This window comes from Mesoplodon densirostris, chromosome X (genome assembly GCF_025265405.1).
Source record: "Mesoplodon densirostris isolate mMesDen1 chromosome X, mMesDen1 primary haplotype, whole genome shotgun sequence".
NCBI lineage: Eukaryota > Metazoa > Chordata > Mammalia > Artiodactyla > Ziphiidae > Mesoplodon > Mesoplodon densirostris.
The window spans coordinates 47,652,904-47,672,624 of NC_082681.1; the positions used below are offsets into that span (position 1 = coordinate 47,652,904).

General features: G+C 45.8%; 3 protein-coding genes across 6 annotated transcripts in view; 2 read left to right on the forward strand and 1 right to left on the reverse strand.

Moving 5' to 3' along the window:
• Positions 1-4,931: 4,931 nt before the first annotated feature.
• Positions 4,932-8,038, reverse strand: ZCCHC18 (zinc finger CCHC-type containing 18). 3 transcript variants are annotated; one of them, XM_060087158.1, is made up of 3 exons: positions 7,875-8,038; positions 7,478-7,529; positions 4,932-6,743 (listed from the first exon to the last, which is right to left on the reverse strand). In XM_060087158.1, the coding sequence occupies exon 3, from the start codon at positions 6,617-6,619 to the stop codon at positions 5,411-5,413; it is 1,209 nt and encodes a 402-aa protein (XP_059943141.1). In that variant the 5' UTR covers positions 6,620-6,743; positions 7,478-7,529; positions 7,875-8,038; the 3' UTR covers positions 4,932-5,410. The 3 variants fall into 3 exon arrangements, 2 of the variants coding, with proteins under 2 accessions (XP_059943141.1, XP_059943142.1); XM_060087159.1 differs by lacking the exon at positions 7,875-8,038 and adding an exon at positions 7,732-7,797; XR_009530872.1 differs by lacking the exon at positions 4,932-6,743 and adding an exon at positions 6,750-7,299.
• Positions 8,039-8,249: 211 nt separating this feature from the next.
• Positions 8,250-17,798, forward strand: SLC25A53 (solute carrier family 25 member 53). 2 transcript variants are annotated; one of them, XM_060086769.1, is made up of 2 exons: positions 8,250-8,332; positions 15,292-17,798. In XM_060086769.1, exon 2 carries the CDS (start codon positions 15,303-15,305, stop codon positions 16,221-16,223), a length of 921 nt encoding a protein of 306 aa, XP_059942752.1. In that variant the 5' UTR covers positions 8,250-8,332; positions 15,292-15,302; the 3' UTR covers positions 16,224-17,798. The 2 variants fall into 2 exon arrangements, with proteins under 2 accessions (XP_059942752.1, XP_059942753.1); XM_060086770.1 differs by lacking the exon at positions 8,250-8,332 and adding an exon at positions 11,945-11,981.
• Positions 8,252-19,721, forward strand: part of TMSB15B (thymosin beta 15B) — a 28,021-nt gene continuing 16,551 nt past the window's right edge. Inside the window, exon 1 of the mRNA XM_060086772.1 lies at positions 8,252-8,332. The gene's annotated coding sequence lies outside the window, so the exon portion shown is untranslated. The remainder of the gene's footprint in view (positions 8,333-19,721) is intronic.

The window sequence follows — 19,721 nt, forward strand, 5'->3', positions numbered from 1 at the left end:
GGTTCATAAGATGGCAACCAAACTTTACAAAGCATATAGTAAACAACATTTTTGTGAGGCTGAGAGCCAAAGAAATTTAAGGTCATGATACCCGGGTCAGGAAAATGTTAGACCCTTCTTGGTATTATAAAGAAACAGTGCAGGGACTTCCCTGGTGACACAGTGGTTAGGAACCCACCTGCCAATGCAGGGTACACGGGCTCAAGACCTGGTCTGGGAAGATCCCACAAGCTGCGGAGCAGCTAAGCCCCTGTGCCCCAACTACTGAGCCTGTGCTCTAGAGCCCGTGAGCCACAAATACTGAGCCCATGTGCCACAACTACCGAAGCCCACGTGCCTAGAGCCCGTGCGCCACCACAAGAGAAGCCACTGCAATGAGAAGCCCGTGCACTGCAATGAAGAGTAGACCCTGCTCATCGCAACTAGAGAAAGCCCACGTGCAGCAACGAAGACCCAATGCAGCCAAAAATAAATAAATAAATAAATTTATTTTAAAAAAAACAGTGCATATAATTCATTATTTTAAGAAATATAAAATAAGGTGTCTTTAAACAGAAACACAAGTGAAACAAGGTTATATGTTGATTGGTTGATGAGAATGTGACCAGGGGCTTGCAGGAACCTTACCCTGTCTGTCTGCTAGGAGCAGTGACTCAGCATTTGCTAGTTCACTGCTCAAGGTAATTTTATTGAACATGACTACCATGTACAATGAGAATTGACGTGTATATGTGTATGTGTGTGTGTTGGAGTATTTTAAGGCAAATTTCAGACATCCTAACATTTCCTTTGTAAATATTTCAGTATGTATCTCCAGCACAGTGGTTCTTCAAGTGTGGTCTAGGGACCCTGGAGACACCTGACACCTGAGATGCATTCAAAGTTCTGGGAAATCCTCCTTTTTCCCACTACATATCTCCATAAGGTTGGATTTTCTTCATACACATCAACCAAAATAACCACAATCGTATCACAATGATGAAGCAAATACGAGAGTCTAGCTGTCTTGTATTACAGGGATTTTCAAAAATATAAAATATTTCTAAATTAGTTTTTGTTTTGGAAAATAGTTATTTTAATAAGATATGTTGTTTATGTTAACATTTGGGTTTATTGTTATTTAATGAATTAATAAATGTTTTTAGATATTTTCAGTTTTGAATTTGAATATAGTAAATATTGGTAGATCTATAACCTATATAAGCGAAAGTCTTTAGGGTCTAAAAACATAGTACTGATCTTTTTTTTTTTAGTAGGATCTTTTTTTACCATGTGCATGTAATTTTATTTTAAACTGTATTATAAAACACCTGTCAGAATTTTAAAAAGAAGCACTAGTGCACTTCCTTTGAGCACATGTTTGCAAAACTTGCCAAAAGGAAAAGGAATTTTTAAACTACTCCAGCAATGCATGAAAAGGAACTAGCACAGAATGATTCTAATAATTAAAGTCACCAAGGCTACTTTTTGAAACTCTGGAAATCCCACAGTAGCTTTTTTAAAAAAACTTTTTGTTTTTATTTATCTATTTATTTATTTATTTATTTATTTATTTAGCGGTACATGGGCCTCTCAGTGTTGTGGCCTCTCCCATCGTGGAGCACAGGCTCCGGACGCGCAGGCTCAGCAGCCATGGCCCACGGGCCCAGCCGCTCCGCGGCATGTGGGATTCTCCCAGACCGGGGCACGAACCCGTGTCCCCTATATCGGCAGGCGGACTCTCAACCACTGCGCCACCAGGGAAGCCCTGTTATTATTTATTTTTAAAAAACATTTTAATGCTACATTTTATATACTTTTATTTATTATTATTATTTCTTGGCTGCGAGGCATGTGGGATCTTAGTTCCCTGACCAGGGATTGAATCCACGCCCTCTGCATTGGAAGCCTGGAGTCTTAACCACTGGACCACCAGCGAAGTCCCCCTTTTGTTTTCAAATAATTATGGCCTCACAGGAAGTTGCAGAAGCAGTGCTGAGAGGCTCAGGTGCCTGTCACCAAGCTTCCCCCAATGACAGTATCTTATGTAATTACCATAAAATATCAAGTCCAGGAAATTGATATTGGTACAGTATTGTTAACTGGACTACAGACCATATTCAGTTGTCATCACTTTTTACACACATTCATTTTCATGAGTGCACGTAGCTCTATACAGTCTTACCCCATGTATAGATTTGTGTAACAACCACCACAGTCAAGATATAAAACTGTTCAGGGCTTCCCTGGTGGCGCAGTGGTTGAGAGTTCGCCTGCCGATGCAGGGGACACGGGTTCGTGCCCCGGTCCGGGAAGATCCCACATGCCGCGGAGCAGCTGGGCCTGTGAGCCATGGCCTCTGAGGCTGTGCTCCACAACGGGAGAGGCCACAACAGTGAAAGGCCCGCATACTACACACACACAAAAAAAGATCTTAGGGTGGGAACTGTGAGACAGGTGTCATGGAAACCAAGGGAAAATAGTATCTGGAAGGAGGGAGATAACGCAAAAGAAGGTCATTCAAAGGCTAGTTTCTCGTGACAAAAGACTCATTTCATCTCTTAGCGTCTAATGAGACTGAAGGGAAAAAGGAAGGGAGAAAACCCATAATCTTAAATGAAGGCTATCAGAAACAAAATTATTTAAAAGCTTTCTTTTGGCTATAACCCTCAGACTGATCTGAATGCCCAGGTCTCCCATCTCTTCCAAATAGGGAGAACACATACTTCCCAAATAAGGAAAAGCCAGTGTCACACAAAGTGAAATAAAATATCGGGTATGCATCATTTTGGTGAAATAAAAATTGAGACAACTTCAAGTTTATATGACATAGAGAAGGACTGGGGGCGGGAAGAAAAAGGAATGAATTAGAGGATTTCAAAGCAGTGGTCTATACCGAACCCCCGAGCTAACTCCAGTGAAAAAGGAAGGCCCTGCTAGGTGTAGCATTTATTTATTTTTCTTTTTACTCTACCTGGTCCCAGAAAGAAATTATGACAGTATAAACTTTATTTGGGTAAATCATTCAAGAAGTGTTTATAGGGTAAAATTGAGCAAAGGTGAGCAGAAAGAGTAATATTTTAATCTAGGATAAATGAGTGGGCAGATTCCCTCCAAGGGTAGATTTAGAGAAGGATACAAAAGAGGCTACAAACCTACAAGAGTCAGAGGACGTTGGGTGCCCCTGTGGCTTTGGGGGCCTGACTGGAGCTACCTCCTGCCCAGGTGTGCGGGAGGGGTCCCCTTTGGCTCCAGAGAGATGGAGGTGGCTGCCAGGGGCCCAGAAGTGCCCCAGAGGGATGCAAGGAGTGGGCCTCTTGAGCCTTTGCTCCTGGCCAGTTCTCAGCTAAAGGGTCCAAGGCAGAGGAGCTCTCCCAGCGTCCTCTGGCCATGAGGGTAAAGGAGCTGAGGTTTAAGGCACACCTGGACTGCTGGGGGTGGGGGAGGGGTGGAGGCAGAGCACAGGAGACTGTGCTCCACCCGCTCCACCTCGAGAGGCTGTGGCTGAGGTGGATTGTAAGGTCAGTTGTGGAGTCATGGACAGAGCAGGAGCAAGAACCAGGGAGGAGCTTAAGGGGGGCGATTCTGGAAGGAGAAGCACTTCAAGGCAGGTTCTGAGTGCGGCAGCCCAGGGAAGGCTGCAGTGGGCTTCTTGCAGTGCCTGGCTCCTAGCCCTCCCTCAGTGCCTCAGCCTGGGGGACCCCCCTTTGTTTCTATTGAACAGGCTAGCGTAATTAGAGCCTCAACACCCCTCTCCCCTTGGGACCACACAGCCCAGGGTTCTGTGTGAAACCTCTGGGTCTGCAGTTCCTACCAGGCTTCCTGTCAATCTAGATGTGAGTCCCCTGCCCGACCATCATGCCCTGTCCCCCTCTCCCCGCCTCCCCTACCCACACAGCTTCCTGTTCCTCTCCTCCACGCACCATCCCCCCCGCACAGCACACCCTGTCCTCTCACCCCTAGTTCCTTCCTGACAGACTCCCTCAGGTCTGCATTCATTTCACTCCACACCTTGACTTAAATGAAATCATCCCCCTACCAACCTTGTCCTGTTCACGAGGATAGGAACTAATGATATATCTACAAAGAACATGGGACCCTCAAGGACTGAGGTCATTTCAGTCATTTTTAAAAATCATCTCCAATCTGAAGCCATGAGATGGGGCAGGATCAGGTGTCCAGGAAGGTGTCGTCTCCCATATTAATGCCCTCAGTTCTGAAAGGGTATGTGGGCTTTCTGGCTTTCTAATTCCCGTGTTTTCACATGCCCTGGCATCCAGATTGCTTTTCATCTTTCCATGGTGATTCCCATTTCTTAGGTCAGGGGGAGGTTAGCTGGGAGTCCTTGGGCTTCTGGTGTCCCCTAGCATGTAGCTAGGGTAAGGCTTGGGCCGTGCCAAGCCTCCTGGTACTGAACTCTCATAAGTAGCTGCTTTCTCTGTAATTGGGGAGGAGCCAGAGGGTAGTGTCAACCCAAAGGACAGTCTTGTTGTTGCCGCCAGGTGGCGTCCAGAAGCAGTAGTAGCAGCAATCTAGGGAATCTGCACAGGGAAGGGAGAGCCACCCCTTTCCAAAGCGAACGGGAATGGAGCCCCTGAAATACCCGCTTCTCATTTTTGCTGCCACCCCTGTCCTGTCATCAGATTTCTCAAGATGCATTAGCTAAGAAAGCATTGGGACATTATTAACTAGTGGGTGCAAATTTGACTCTGTGATATAGAAGAAAGGTCAGTTGTGATAAGGGACTCTTTGGGAGATAGCTCCTTTCAGCTTCTCTTTTCCTCATCTTAAATGAGGTTGATAAACGACCACTTCACAGTATGAGCTCCCCTCATTTATAGTTTCTATATCTAGTTTCCTTATTATTTTCCTTCTATGTTCCTAAAAGTAACATCACACACGGAGACAGTAAACTTGATGATTATATATATTAATTGACATAAAAATCCACAACATACATTGTTTGGTGAAAAAATACACAGAATAGAAGAGCACTTACATTTGATCACTTTTATCTATTATCTATCTCGGTACGCAGGAATAGGGAAATATCTAGAAGGACATTTATCCAAGGACTGACAATGGTTATACAAGGATGGAGAGTTTCAGGTAATTTTTACTTTAGTTTTGTATTTTCCTTCATTTTTTGAAGGTTTAACAATGACTTATACCCCTTTCACAAAAAGAATAAAGTCATCAAGGAAATAGACACACACACAGAATAGATCCTTAGGCAGATGGAGGGGGGAGCAGGGACAGAGGTCAGGCTGTCTCTCCATTTTGCTGGTATTCACAACCTCTTCTTCCCCAATGAAAGTCACTTTGTGGATTAATTCATGCACATAGAAGCCTCCCCCACCCCCTCCCCTGTTTTCCCCATCACCAGTTTCTGAATACAGTTAAGGGTTCACTTGGGGCAGGGTCTAGCTCCTTACTGTGGCTCAGAGAGGTCACTGTGTTCACCAGGGACCTCTTTTGACTTCTTCTCCTCTGTATGTGTCAGCTCCTGCAGGGTGATGATTACATTCTCAAACACCTGGGCCTTGTTGCTCTCATTGTCACAGGTTTCCTTTGAGTGGCCCTCCTCACCACAGTGTGAACAGCGGACTGTATATTTTCTCTTCCTGCCTCTACGTATATCTCCAGGACCATCATTCTTATATGCAGAACAACCACTGGTAGAAGGAGATTGAGCCTGGGAACTGTTTAGGGAATTGATGATCAGTAGTTGAGCCTGAAGTCTGGCCCTGACTCTGAGGGGAGGGGCACCTATGGATGTAAGTGGAGGGTTCTGAGACTCCACCAGGATCACATCCTTATCTGAGTCACTGAGGGTATCACCTACCTCTATCACGTCGCAATCAGCAGTGCTGATGGCTATTGGCTGGGGGCCCTGAAATGCCACAGGGCTTGCTGCCCTCTCCACGATTAGCTCAGATCTTTTGGGCCGCTTCCGTTTCATAAAAGTGTCATCCCAATCCTCTTCCTCCCTTATCATCTTGATTAACTCCAGGGAATTGGGAAGCTGCTCCTGCTCATTTGCATACATCCTGAGAAGATTCTTCAGCCTGAAGTGCAGGTCCCCATTCAGCTCAGCACCTAAAAGGAGCTGGTGCAGGCGAGTCTGGTTTGTATCTTTCTCAGCTATGATCCCTGCCCGAATAGCATTCTGGAGCTGCACCTCTAAACGGATCACATAAAGGGAGGTTTTCTCCCCTTGTGCCTGCAAAGTGTTAAAAAATTTACCATGGGCAGTGACACTGCTTTCAGAATCCCCAAACACCAATTTCATGGCGCGCAAGAAATCTGCCACACTTAGGTTGGGGTTGGCCGCCTGTAGCAAACGCATGACCTCCCGCGCGGGGCCCCTAAGGGTTTTCATCAAGCGCTTGAGCTTTTCCTCCTCAGACATATTCCAATCTGGCAGGGCCCCATTGACTTGGATCAGCCAGTTTTCAAAGGTTTCTTCCCCTTGGGCTGGCACCACCCTCCCCGAGAACAACTTCATGTTCCTTTCTGCCATATTGACCCTTAAAGGACCAAGACTCCTCCCTAGGGACCTCAACATGGAATGGGCCCAAGGTGGCAAGGGTGTGTTCTGCCACCGGCTATTACCCACACGTGCAATGATGCTAGCCATGACGGACGATGATCGTCTCTCTGAATATAACAAAATGCTCAGGCTTTTTAGAAAAGCCTAATCCGCAGGAGAAATCCCCAAAGCAAAGTTTCTGGGCTCTGCCTTCCTTGTATCTCGGTAGGGACTGTAAAGAAAAGGGGAGGGGGAAAGGTCAGTAAGGTAGTAGACTGCAGGAAAGCAGTCTGTGGTCGCTCTCTTTACCTTCCTGAACACCCTGAGGTACATCTTCCATTTGTCCACTGCCTTGAAAATATCCTGCGGGAAACTGGCAATTACAACCTTCAGGAGCTAATGGGTGTCCCCGTGCTAGCAGGGTGCTTTTCAGAGCTACAACCATCCCCTCCTGCCAGGCCTCCAGGTGGGAGAGCAACTGTTGCTTAGAATTCTAGGTGAAATAGTCAGTGTGTGGAGCTGATATTGGGCTCTCAAAATAGAGTGCAATGGTCTAAGTCTCACAGATTTGTGGTAGCAAGTAAGATCTCCATTAAACTCATGGTCTCACGTCTCAACCACACCCCCTTCTCAAAGTTTGCCCTGTTATGTCTCAAGATTCTTATATGAGCTCAGAAAGAAGTGCGCGCCTTTATTTCACGTTCAGTCTCTGCAACAGGTGCCTCCGTGAGAGAGCTCGATTCCGAGGTAGGTCTACTTCTGTCCATATGAGGTTGCAGATCCCAGTCCTCAGGACCATCGCGGAGGGCAGGGCAGGGAAGGGAAAGGTCAGAAGCAGTCTCATCTCTCATCCTGCTCCCTCGACCCCTCCTCCGCTGTAGCCAGACGGAAAATTCCCTCTCCCACCTTGTGAATACAAGCCAAAGCGATTTCCCCACACCCCACCCCGGGAAATCGTTGGCCTACCAGCTCCGCAATCAGCCGCACAGAATTCAAGTTCGGATTCGGCTTTGATGGCCTGCCACGGAGAAAGGGAATGGGAGTTGGACACGCACACCCACATATCCCTCACCAGGAAGGGACCAGGAGATGCAAAGGGGATTCAAGGCAGACAGCTTGCGATTCCCCCCACCCTTCCCGCCCCATTACTACCCCCTGAAAACGCCCTCCCGCCAATCCTGGCAAATCCTACCCATTCGGCAGCATCCAGTGGAACCCACCTCCCTCCTCAGCGCAGCGGGGCCGCGGGAGTGCTCCTTCCCCTGCCTCACAGTCCCCGATTCCCCAAACGGGGAGCCGCCTAGTCCTGATGGGGCTTTTCCCTCCTCTCTCCGGGCCTGGCAATCGCGCCCCCTTTCTTTACCTGTGTTGGGCTGGTGGATAGCCCATGCTCCGGCGTGGACAGCTATGGATGCCGCCTTCCGGTCACCGTGGCCCTGCAGGGGAAAAAGATGACGCCTCCTCAGCCGCTAAGCGACCCGGAGCCGCCAGACGGAGCCGCTTCACCCAGCTAAGGGTAGCCGAGTCTAGGCAGCGCGGTTCCCAAGGCAGCAGCGGCCGCCCCCGCCCACCCGCTGGGCCCTCCCAGCAGCCGCCGCTTCTTTTAGCCTCTGCCCATTGTGACAAAAGAGCAAGATGAGTCGGGCGGAGCGGCCAATCAACGGGGCGAGGGGGCGGCCTCCCCGCGCAGCCTCCTGCCCGAGGCCATTGCTAGCAAAAGGGGGGAGACGGCCGGCTGGGGCTGCGGCACACAGGCGCGGGAGCCGGTGCGGTGTCAAGTCCAGCTCGGACTCTCGGACTGGGCCGATTTGCATTTTACCCGTGAGTTTGCTGCTTCCCCCTCGCTTCCTTTCTCCTTCTCCCCTTACACCTCTGTGGTCCTCCGCGCTTTGAGACCGGATGCCTTAAACACGAGGTGGGACAGAAACCAAGTGAACAATAAGAGTTCCTCACCTTTGTATAGGGGGAAGGGAGGAAAATCATTTACTGAGCGCTTTCTGCGTGCAGACGCGCTTGCACGGACATCTCATTTATTCATCTCAGCAGCCTTGTGAAGGAGTAGCAGTATGCCCATTTAACAGAGAGGGGACTTAAGCATCCAGTCACTATGGTTAGGAAGTGCAGAGCTACGAGCTCACACCCAAGTCGACTTGACTGATTTCAAAGGCTGCCCCTTGTAAACACTCCTCTCTACTCTCAGATTGAGGGTTAGTTGAGAAAAGCCAAAGCCAAAGTGGAGATGGGAAGGCCCACTTGGAACTACTGTATAGAACTGGTGAGCAAGGACTATTATCTCCATTTTTCAGATGAGGAAACAGTCATAGAAAGGTTAGGCGTCTTGCCTGACATCATACAGCAAATAAGTATCAGCATCCGGTTTTACACCCAAGTCTGTTCTCCAGATGCCAACAATTTGCCCCGCTGAGCTGCCTTGGGGACATTTTTTAAGCGGGTGGTCTTAAACCAGCTCAAAAGCAGTCTTGGTGTGCTGGTAGTGCTGAGAGAGGGCTTGGGGAGGCAGTGGGAAGAGGGCAGTGGGGAAGAGGTAGGGAACTTTTATGGTACCTATTGTACAGAAGAGGAAACTGAGGCACTTTTCTTTCTCATTTTTACACTACAACAAGCTGCCTGCTTTTTCTTTAAGTAAAAAGTTATTTTTACATCTTATGACCCCCAAAGGAGATTAGACTCAGAGAGGTGAAATGACTTGCCTGAAATTACAAGGTGAAGCCAAAACTTGCATCCCGTCTCCCTGACACCAGAATCCATGCTGTTAACCAAAGTATGGGTACAAGGCTGGCTGCCTCAGAATCATTTTGAAAAGCTTGTTAGAAATGTAGATTCCTAAGCCCTACCTCTTGGGATTCGGATTTACTAGGACTAGGGCTGGGGAGGATAATTTATATTTTTAACCAGTGCTGTAGTTAATTCTGAGGTGTAGAGAGGTTTGTGAACAACTGCGGGAGACACCACGTTATGCTGGTGGTAATAAGTAAATGGGGCTGTGGCCAGTGTATCTGTCTATACCACATCTGTCGTGAAATGTAACTCCAGAGCAGAGTTTCCTATCTAGGGTCCTTCCTGAAATTGTTTGCAAAGAGTAGAAGTTGGACTCTCTATATTCTTCTGGGTCTTAGCTTTGTAGATTTTCAAATGAGTCTGTGGCCCAGAAATGGTTAAGGACCACTCCCCTACAATCTTTCTTCCTAACATTTTCTCTCTCAACTTGTACTTGAGGAAGAAGTGTGAGAAATGAAACACAATTTGACCTAACCCCCGAACTACAGCTCTCTGCCGCTGATGTAGCTCTTTCATTTCTTGGCTTGAGGACACGTTGCTAGGTTGCCCTTCTGTGAGCTCTTGAGGGGACCTCTCCTTTGCTGGATTTGGCATCACTGGCCCCAGAGAAGGAGCAACTCCATGGAAACGGCATGCAGGGCTGTCCAGAGTGAATGGGCTGTGAAGCCAGTGGTAGAGAAATCTGTACCATTTTCCATGATTTCTGGTTCTTGAAGAGCAGGTCTTACTTCCCTTAGGTAGATTGTGGTTAGGAGGCCCCTTTCAGGGCTTGTTCTTGACTCCTGATGCGTCGAAGCAAGTGAACTATCTGATGCCCTTCGACTGCTGTTGGGTTGTCTTCAACCTGCGTACTTCGCCTTCTCCTTTCTGCTTTCTTATTGACTACCTCAATACCTAGAGTTCCTTGGAGTAAACAACGCACATTTGGAGATGAAGCACCTTCCATCTGAGGACTGTGGGCTTGTTCGTGGATGGAAGAGTGTGGGGAGTTGGAGGGTGGAGGGTGTAGGAAGTAAAGAGAAGGCTCGCTTCACACAATCTGGGTGATGCTAGCAGCAGCTCTAGGGTTTCCTTCAGACCCTTGCTTTTGCTCCCCAATATCATGACATCTGACCCAGGGTCTCTTGCAGATTCTTGTTCTGTGTTTAAATTGGCTTCATCGCCAAGGTAGGTGATCTGCAGTTGGACCTGGTGGGTGTGGGATCGAATAGAACAAAGAATAGATCTTATAGCTCTGACAAAAAATAGTGGAAGGAAACGGATTGTGTACAGGTGCCTGGATTGGGCCATTAGAACAAAGTGAGGGTCTCTTCCTGCAAGACTGGGAGGAGGATTTGCTAAGCTAGCTCCAATTAGATATAGGGCATCCCTGATCTCTGGCCTCGTGTGTGGGAGTGTGTGGCTCTAATGAGACCACATTTTCCAATTTCAACAAAGAAACCTAAAGAGCCTGAAGGTTAGAGAGGTAAAGCTATTAGTTGAAGCAACAATAGCTGCCCTTGGCTGCCTGCCTCCTCTGTGCCAGGAACTTTCCATCTGTTATCTTATTTAAGTTTCTCAGCAACGCTGTTGAGACAGGCATTGTTATCCCATTTTGCAGATAGGAAAACTGAGTTTCAGGGAGGTTAACACACCTTGTAAGTGCAGGCACTGGGACTCTAGTCCGGGGACGTCAGACCCCAAAGCCCATGAAGGACTCTTCTCTGTTGTCTTCCAAGCAAGAAATTTAAAAAAAAATCTTCCTTCATTTTATTTTTCATCAATATTTTTTAATTGAAGTATAGTTGATTTACCATGTTGTGTTAATATCTGCTGTACAGCAAAGTAATTCAGTTATACATATATATGCATTCTTTTTTTTATATATTCTTTTCCATGACGGTTTATCATAGGATATTGAATATAGTTCCCTGTGCTGTACAGTAGGACCTTGCTGTTTATCCATTCTATATATAAAAGCTCACATCTGCTAACCCCAACCTCCCACACCATCCCTCTCCCAATCCCCACCCCCTTGGCAACTACCAATCTGTTCTCCATGTCCGTGATTCTGTTTCTGTTTCGTAGATAGGTTCATTTCAAACAAACAATTCAAAATGTACTCTGCAGATGACCCAGTGCATTAGACTGATTTCAGCCTTTAAAACAATGTTGTTGTAATCTTATTACTGGGATCTCATTTTTTTTTAAATCAAGCTACTAATATAATTTATGGAACAACTTGTATACCGGGTAATGCACTAAGCATTTTATATACTTCATAACATGAAACCTTCATGGCAATCATTTTACAGATAAGGATACTGAGGCTCAGAGAGTGGAAGAGATTTGGCCAGGGTCATAAAGCTAGGAAGTGGCACAGTGAAATTCAAACCCAGGGCTGTCTGACTCCAGAGGCTGTATCTTTATGCTATAATGCACTGCAGTGGGGAAAACAAACAAGGCCCTCATTTTACATCGGCTTGTCTCTGTCACCCACAGATCTCTCTTCTTCCCACAGCCTGTATCCAGAGCCAGGTACCACTCATGTTTTAGGCATCTGTGCCTTAGGCCTCTTCCTCAGCCTAGAACTCCTGCTGTCACTCCTCCACCTAACGAGAGCCTGCTCACTGGTTAAGGATCAAGTCAGCTGCTCCTCCTCAGAGAAAATTTTGGCTGCTCCCTATCCTAGGTGAAATAAATTGCTCTTACGTTTTGCTCTGACCTTGATTAGTGTACGCTTTATTTTACCTCCCAGTATAGTTTAGCTCATGGTCGACTTGTCTCCCCAGCTAGATTCCCAAGCCCTCGAGGGCAGGTACCAAGTCCTGTTCACCTCTGGCTCCACAGTGACTTACCTACAGTGATTTCGTAGATGATCAATATGTGTTTGTGAGCTGGCCAAAGGCATGGCTGAAGGATGCCGGAATGAACAGAGAAACGTAGGGCTGGATCTTGGTGCAGTCATGCAAGCTGTGCATCTGGGCTAGACTGGCCAGGGGAGTCTGGAATCCCCTTGGCTCACTTTACTGGGTTGTAAACATAGGAGGCACATCATGGAGTCCAGGGGGTAACTGCTGTAGGCTGACTCCAGACTCATTCTGTGGCCTCTATTTGGAAATTCTTGTTTAAGGGGCCAGGCTGTCTTGGATCGTTTATATAACACCTTTGCATTCACAGAAGAGAGGCCTTCCTTGCCTCTCATGTGAACACAAGATACCACTTCATCTGGTTCTGAGTATCCTGCAGGAGTGTCTGCGGCATCCTCACAGATGATGAGGTCGGGAAGCATCTTTTTAAAAAAAAATACTGTTTACTGAGGCCACCATGCCATGGATGGTCAACCACTTTATCTCATTTTATTTTGTTAATCTTTGCAACAACCTTTTGAGGGAGGTCTATTGTCCTTAGTTTGTAGCTGAAGAAACTGAGACTGAGGAAGTGTCTTGCCTAAGGTCACACAGCTAAGCAAGTGGTGGAGGGAGAATTCAGGCTCAGGTCTGTCTGCCCCAAAGGCTGGCATTTTAAGGGAAAAGCACATGGGAGTAAAGTAGGCTGCCCCTCCCCCATAAAACGGGATGATTAGATTTATAAAATGATGACAGATATTTAAGGTAAATTGTTTCTAAATTATTGTTCAGCTTTAGTCCCTGAAAATGACTGGCAAAAATGACAGAAGGAACCATGGATGGAAAAAGCACAATTCCTCTATCAAATACTGGCCTGAATTCCCCCATGTCAGCCGCCTGCCACATGCACAGTATGAGGATGCCTAGAGAGCATTCCTCCCTGTCTGCTGATTTTACAACTGAGATGCATTACGCTCCAAGATGTCAATATATTTCTAAAGGTCACACAAGAAGTTGATAAGAGAACTGGCACTGAAAATTCTGGTCTGCCAAATTCTAGCCCAGTTTTCTTTCTGCTAAGTCAGCCCTCCCTATGCAGTCAATCAACACATGTTTACAGGTTACTCAGGAAAATGTGGGGAGGAAGTGGAACATTACTGCACTCTGAGATAGAAGAGGGGACAAACGTTTCCCTGGCCACCTGACCTTACGTAGGTGCAGGTAAAACTTGGGGAAGAAATCCTTGGTAGGAATGCTGGGTAATATCAGGCGCCCCTGTGACTTTGGGGGCCTGACTGGAGCTACCTCCTGCCCAGGCGTGCGGGAGGGGTCCCCTTTGGCTCCAGAGAGATGGAGGTGGCTGCCAGGGGCCCAGAAGTGCCCCAGAGGGATGCAAGGAGTGGGCCTCTTGAGCCTTTGCTCCTGGCCAGTTCTCAGCTAAAGGGTCCAAGGCAGAGGAGCTCTCCCAGCGTCCTTCTGGCCATGAGGGTAAAGGAGCTGAGGTTTAAGGCACACCTGGACTGCTGGGGGTGGGGGAGGGGTGGAGGCAGAGCACAGGAGACTGTGCTCCACCCGCTCCACCTCTGAGAGGCTGTGGCTGAGGTGGATTGTAAGGTCAGTTGTGGAGTCATGGACAGAGCAGGAGCAAGAACCAGGGAGGAGCTTAAGGGGGGCGATTCTGGAAGGAGAAGCACTTCAAGGCAGGTTCTGAGTGTGGCAGCCCAGGGAAGGCTGCAGTGGGCTTCTTGCAGTGCCTGGCTCCTAGCCCTCCCTCAGTGCCTCAGCCTGGGGGACCCCCCTTTGTTTCTATTGAACAGGCTAGCATAATTAGAGCCTCAACACCCCTCTCCTCTTGGGACCACACAGCCCAGGGTTCTGTGTGAAACCTCTGGGTCTGCAGTTCCTACCAGGCTTCCTGTCAATCTAGATGTGAGTCCCCTGCCCGACCATCATGCCCTGTCCCCCTCTCCCCGCCTCCCCTACCCACACAGCTTCCTGTTCCTCTCCTCCACGCACCATCCCCCCCGCACAGCACACCCTCTCGTCTCACCCCTAGTTCCTTCCTGACAGACTCCCTCAGGTTCTCAGATCTGCACTGAACATTCATTTCTTCTTGATCCCAAATTTTCTTCATGGACCCTGGCTCCCCAGTTACCTTTCATACAAGTCCATCTGCTCCCAGACCATTCTGGGGTAGGAGCAATATTTTGGAAGCCTTGAACAGCCTCTTCCCTCTAGTATAGTGGTTCTGAACCAGGGGCAATTTTACCTCTTCCCTACCCGCCCCGGGGACATATGGCAATGTTTTTAGATATTTTTGTCTGTCAGAGCTGGGCAGGTCACAGCTTGTGCTACTGGCATCCAGTGAGTAGAGACCAGGATGCTGCTAAACATTGCACGATGCACAGGGCAGGCACCTATGACAAAGAATTATCTGGCCCCAAATGTCAGTAGCATGTACGCTGAGAACCCCTGCACTGTTATATAGCTACAGGTCTACAAGGTTAAGCTTGGAAACTGTCAGGTACGGAGCCTTTTCATGCTAAACTTCCAGGAACAGCTAATCTTTCTGTTCGTCAACTGGGAGAGGGGGGCGGGGTGTTGCCATGAAACAGCTACCACATCGTCAGGAATCTGCAGAAAGAGAGGCAAGGAGATTCCCCGCTCCCTAAATTTACTACCGACTTTTAGAGAAGGTACTGGACTACAACTTTTGAATGCCTTTCTGTCTCTACAAGATAGTGCCAATTTTTGGAAAGAGAATAGCAACTTATTATTTTAACAGTTTATCAAATGCAGGATTTCATGTGGTGAATGCAGTAAGGTTTCGGAGCCCTCCTTTCCCAATTTTATTTTCTTCAACCTTCAACCTTCTTTGAATATGAGAGTATTTGCTGGATCAGAAGAACACTGTAGAGGTGTCTCTGTTCAGCAAAACTCACTGCCTTTGTTTTAATTTAAAGTGGATGAATTCTTTCTTAAGAGAGCGCTTGTTTCTCAGAAACTGGCCCCCCAAGTTGCTTGTTTCCTTAGAGCTGAGTTTCTTGGAACTCTGTTTCTAACTAAGCAATGAAAATGCTCACCAACAGATTTCATTGGTCAGTCTAACCTCTTTTCTTTCCACTCTTGCCAATCTCTTCCTTCTGCACCCAGTTATCTTCAGCATGGGGGAACAGAACCACTCTCCCGGGAAGGAGCTTCAGCACTGGACACGAACAGAGTCTCCGGGAAAGAGAAGCTGGCACTCCCAGGCCTACGCCCTTGGGGCCGTTTCCAACTTTATGTCTACCTTTCTGACCTTTCCTATCTATAAGGTTGTGTTCCGGCAACAGATCCATGCTGTGGCGGTGTCAGAGGCTGTGCGGCAGCTTTGGCATGAAGGCCCTCAATACTTCTACCGGGGAATCTACCCGCCTCTTCTCTCCAAGACGTTGCAAGGGACGCTGCTGTTTGGGACTTATGATAGCCTGCTGTATTGTCTCTCCCCTGTTGGGCCACACTCCCTGGGACACCGCTGGGCTGCAGGGCTCATGTCTGGTGTAGTGGAGGCTGTGGCACTCAGCCCCTTTGAAAGGGTGCAAAATGTGCTCCAGGATGGTCGCAAGCAAGCTCGCTTTCCCAGCACCTTCAGCATTCTCAAGGAATTCCACTCTTATGGGCTTTGGGGGCGGCTGTCGCTGGGTTACTATCGCGGGTTCTGGCCTGTCCTTATCAGGAACAGCCTGGGGAGTGCTCTGTATTTCTCCTTCAAGGATCCCATTCAGGATAGCTTGGCAGAGCAAGGCCTGCCCCATTGGGTTCCTGCTTTGGTGTCTGGGAGTGTCAATGGAACAATCACCTGCCTAGTTCTGTATCCTCTGATTGTGCTAGTTGCCAATATGCAGTCCCATATTGGCTGGCAGAGCATGCCAAGCCTGTGGGCCTCTGCCCAGGACGTGTGGGACACTCGGGGCCGAAAGGTGTTCTTGATCTACCGTGGAGGTTCCCTGGTCATCCTAAGGTCCAGCGTGACATGGGGCATCACTACTGCTATCCATGACTTCCTCCAGAGGAGGTATCATTCCAGGAAAGAGCTGAAAGACTGACTAGCTGCAGGCAGTGTGGCCATGGCAACTTGTTATCCTAAGCCTTCCTGGGTTGGTTTAAATAGCTTACTTCTTTAGCTTGGTCACCTAAGAAAACTATTCTTTAGCATCTTTCAACTGTCATTGCACTCGAGAAGTTCCCAACTACCAGCCTGTTGGGCAAAGACAAAGCCAACAGCGTTCCTTGGTTAGCAAAAGAAATTCACCCCGGTCTATCCACAGCTTCAACAGGCTCAGACCCAGGAAGCCTTTAAGTAACTTGTAACCCACATGAAATGTCATTCCTTTAAGGAATTCACTGACTCTAAAAGATGTGAATAAGAGGAGACTCTAAAAGATGACCTTAATTAGGCACTGTGAGTTCCAGGACCCCTCCAGTTGTCCTCTGGACCAAACTTAGTGGAGGACCAGGAATTCCAATTTCAGAGAACTAAGCTTGACCCTTAGGATGGGGATTCCATAGACTTTCTCAGATGGCTACATTTTCATGACATTGTTCACTACTCCTGCCACCACCACTCTCACTTCTCAAGGCTATGGGTGATAGTTTCAGGGTAGCAGTTATGGCTGGAAATCCTGAGTTAGACTTGCCTCAACGGATCATGTGCCACAAGAACTGGTGGGAGTGGGAAGAAGTGTGGTCCCTGGATGGATGGGAAGAATAGACTTTGAGGGAAGAGGTTTAGTTGCATGCAGAATAGAAAATTCTACTATAGGTTGATTGGTGTTAAATGCTGGGACATTTTTGTTAGCAAGGCAATAACATTGCCTAGAAACCACATGAGTTTCCCTAAGAAATCTGGAACTGAAATAACTATATCTCTTCATAAATAATTGCATATTTTATTGCTGTGGATAAATATAGTTACTGTGACATAAGTTAAAGATCTGAAATTATAGCCTGTCATTCAGAGCCATTCAAAATATGGTCCCCATAAAGCTTGTAGCATTTTATCACACCATTCCCACTTACACAGATCCTATATCCTAGCCAAACTGGACTACTGTTCCCTCCCCAAACATGCCACTAGCTTTCCCATGGCCATGCTTTGGCCCACACTATTTTCTCCACCTGCAATACCCATTCTCCACATGCCAGTCTGCCAAAATCCTTCCAGTTTCTCAAAGCCCAGCTCAGATGCCACCTTCTCTAAGGAGCCTTTTCTGATTATCCCTAACTGAATGTGATTGCCCCTAACTGAATGTGACATTAGTCTCATGTGATGCCCCTCTCCAATATTCATATGTGGCACTGATTCCATTACGTCACTGATTTCATGTGGTCCTATGTTCTTGATATTCTTCAATACCTCCTACTAGACTGTAAAACTCCTTGAAAGCAGGGATTCTTGTACACATTTTTAAATCTCCTATTGTACTTAGGTGCTCAATAATGTTGGCTGAATTATTGAATTGATTATCAAGCTGTGATATGGTCTTTATCCTCAGGGTGCTGTCCCTTGTACATGAAGATAATGTTATTGATTCACTGTCATTAAGACCTGCCTTTGGGGTGTGGTTTTTGCTTTATTAGTGGATTTAGTTTTGTGCTAATGATAATGATGCTGCTGCTGATGATAATAATAACAATAATTAAAGATGACTTTCAACTGGGACATTTGATGAGTTTGTGTTATTGGTGACATGTTTGTTGTTGACAACACTGTAGGATCTGAAATTTCACAGAGACGTTGCCTAATGGTTCGATTCATTTTAACTCTGGAATTTTGAGGATTTCCAAGATGACATATGTTGCAGTTTTTCCCTTATAGATGATATCATGTAATGATCTCCACTTGCACCTCCTTACCAAACCAAAATTGTCATTTATAATGATCTGACTGTAGATCCTAGCTGTGGGGATTCCTCACTGAATATCAAAGAAATTAAAGACACAGCTATAAGCAATATGAGATCAGAAAGCATTTGCCAGCAAGGTCAACAGAAAATGACTGGTCCAGAATCGCTGCAGATGAGTTCCCATGTCTGATCCCTGTGCAGACTTAAATGGGGTGGGACAGTACTCTGCTTGCAGATTCAAGTATGGGGAACACAGAGTTTGTACAAGGAAAGGAAAAGTAGAAGAGCAGCTATTTCTATTTAAAGGCTAGCTTTCAGAATGAAAGAAAGTATTTGCAAAAATCATTACTTAGCTAATGGCTTTGGTTTTTAAACTGAAAAGAAGGGGATAAACTATCGTACTCCCCCACTTTTTTATTCAACAGATGCATTTATTTCCAAGTACACTGTCCATTTCCACTTATGTCACTGTGTCAGTCCATGTGTCAGTTCTTCATTTAAACTTATTTAGAAATAATTTTGAACTTCTAGAAAAGTTGCCAGCATAAGTAGAGTTTAAAGAATACCCATAAACCCTTTACCCAAAGTCACCTACTATTAACACTTTACACCATTTGCTTTATTATTTGAGCAATCATTCTCTGTCTACACACGCATGGTATTTTTTCCAGAACTATCTGAGTTGCAATTTTTAATATTTCTAGATTCAATATTTGCAGATTCAAATTCTTTTAAAAAGTCTAAGAGCTTTATCTATGACACTGGCACAGTTATTACAGAATATTAGAAAATGAAAACTCATGGCATATTTTAAAGCCACATTAGTGATAATTGTTTAAATTTACTATATTTGCCTTTCTAAATACTTTAAATTATGTGTGTTAATACTTGAAGCTATGCAGTTATAAACATGAATTTACAACTAAAGCATGTTATAATTGAAATAGTTTATTTTTACAAATTGATTCATATAAAAACCTAGGTAAAATTCTAAAATTATATAGACCAATCAACTTTCCCCATTTAAATCTTCTAAGTAAAATTTAAGAGTGTAATGGTTTTCTAGTAGTTTTAAATATCAATATTTAGTTTTGTGGTGTTAATATTGTATTTTCTGACATTTAAAAAATGGCCTTTGGACTTGAGATCAATAAAATAAAGAGGTAATAAAAACCTACGTCTGTTTAAAACTTATAAAATATAGAAGTTAACACTAAAGCTACTTGGTACAAAAAGTTGAAAGAAAAAGAATAAAAATCCCTGTCTGAGTTCTGTGTATTTTTGTCTAAATATAAACTACATCAGCTTCCTAACGCTCAAGGTGAAATAATGAGTAACTAATGTATTACAACTATTATCATAAATATATGGTTTATGAAGACTTAATTTTGCTTTTAACATTTAGCTTTAAACATTAAACAGCATTATAATTTAACAATGTATTTGGGATAACTGCATAAGTGTAGTATATTAAAGTTAATAAATAATGTCATATAGGAGATAAAAAGCATGATAACTCAGGAAAAAAGTGAAAAGTTTTCCTAAAAGAATAAGGTAAAAAATACTGCATTTCCCTATTCTGTTCACTCTCCAACTTCTTTGTTTCTTTCATACCATCTTCCTTTTCCTCAAATCTTCAACACCTCCTCCCCCATCCTCAGTCCCAGTTCATGACCTTACTTTCTAATTCATTAGGAA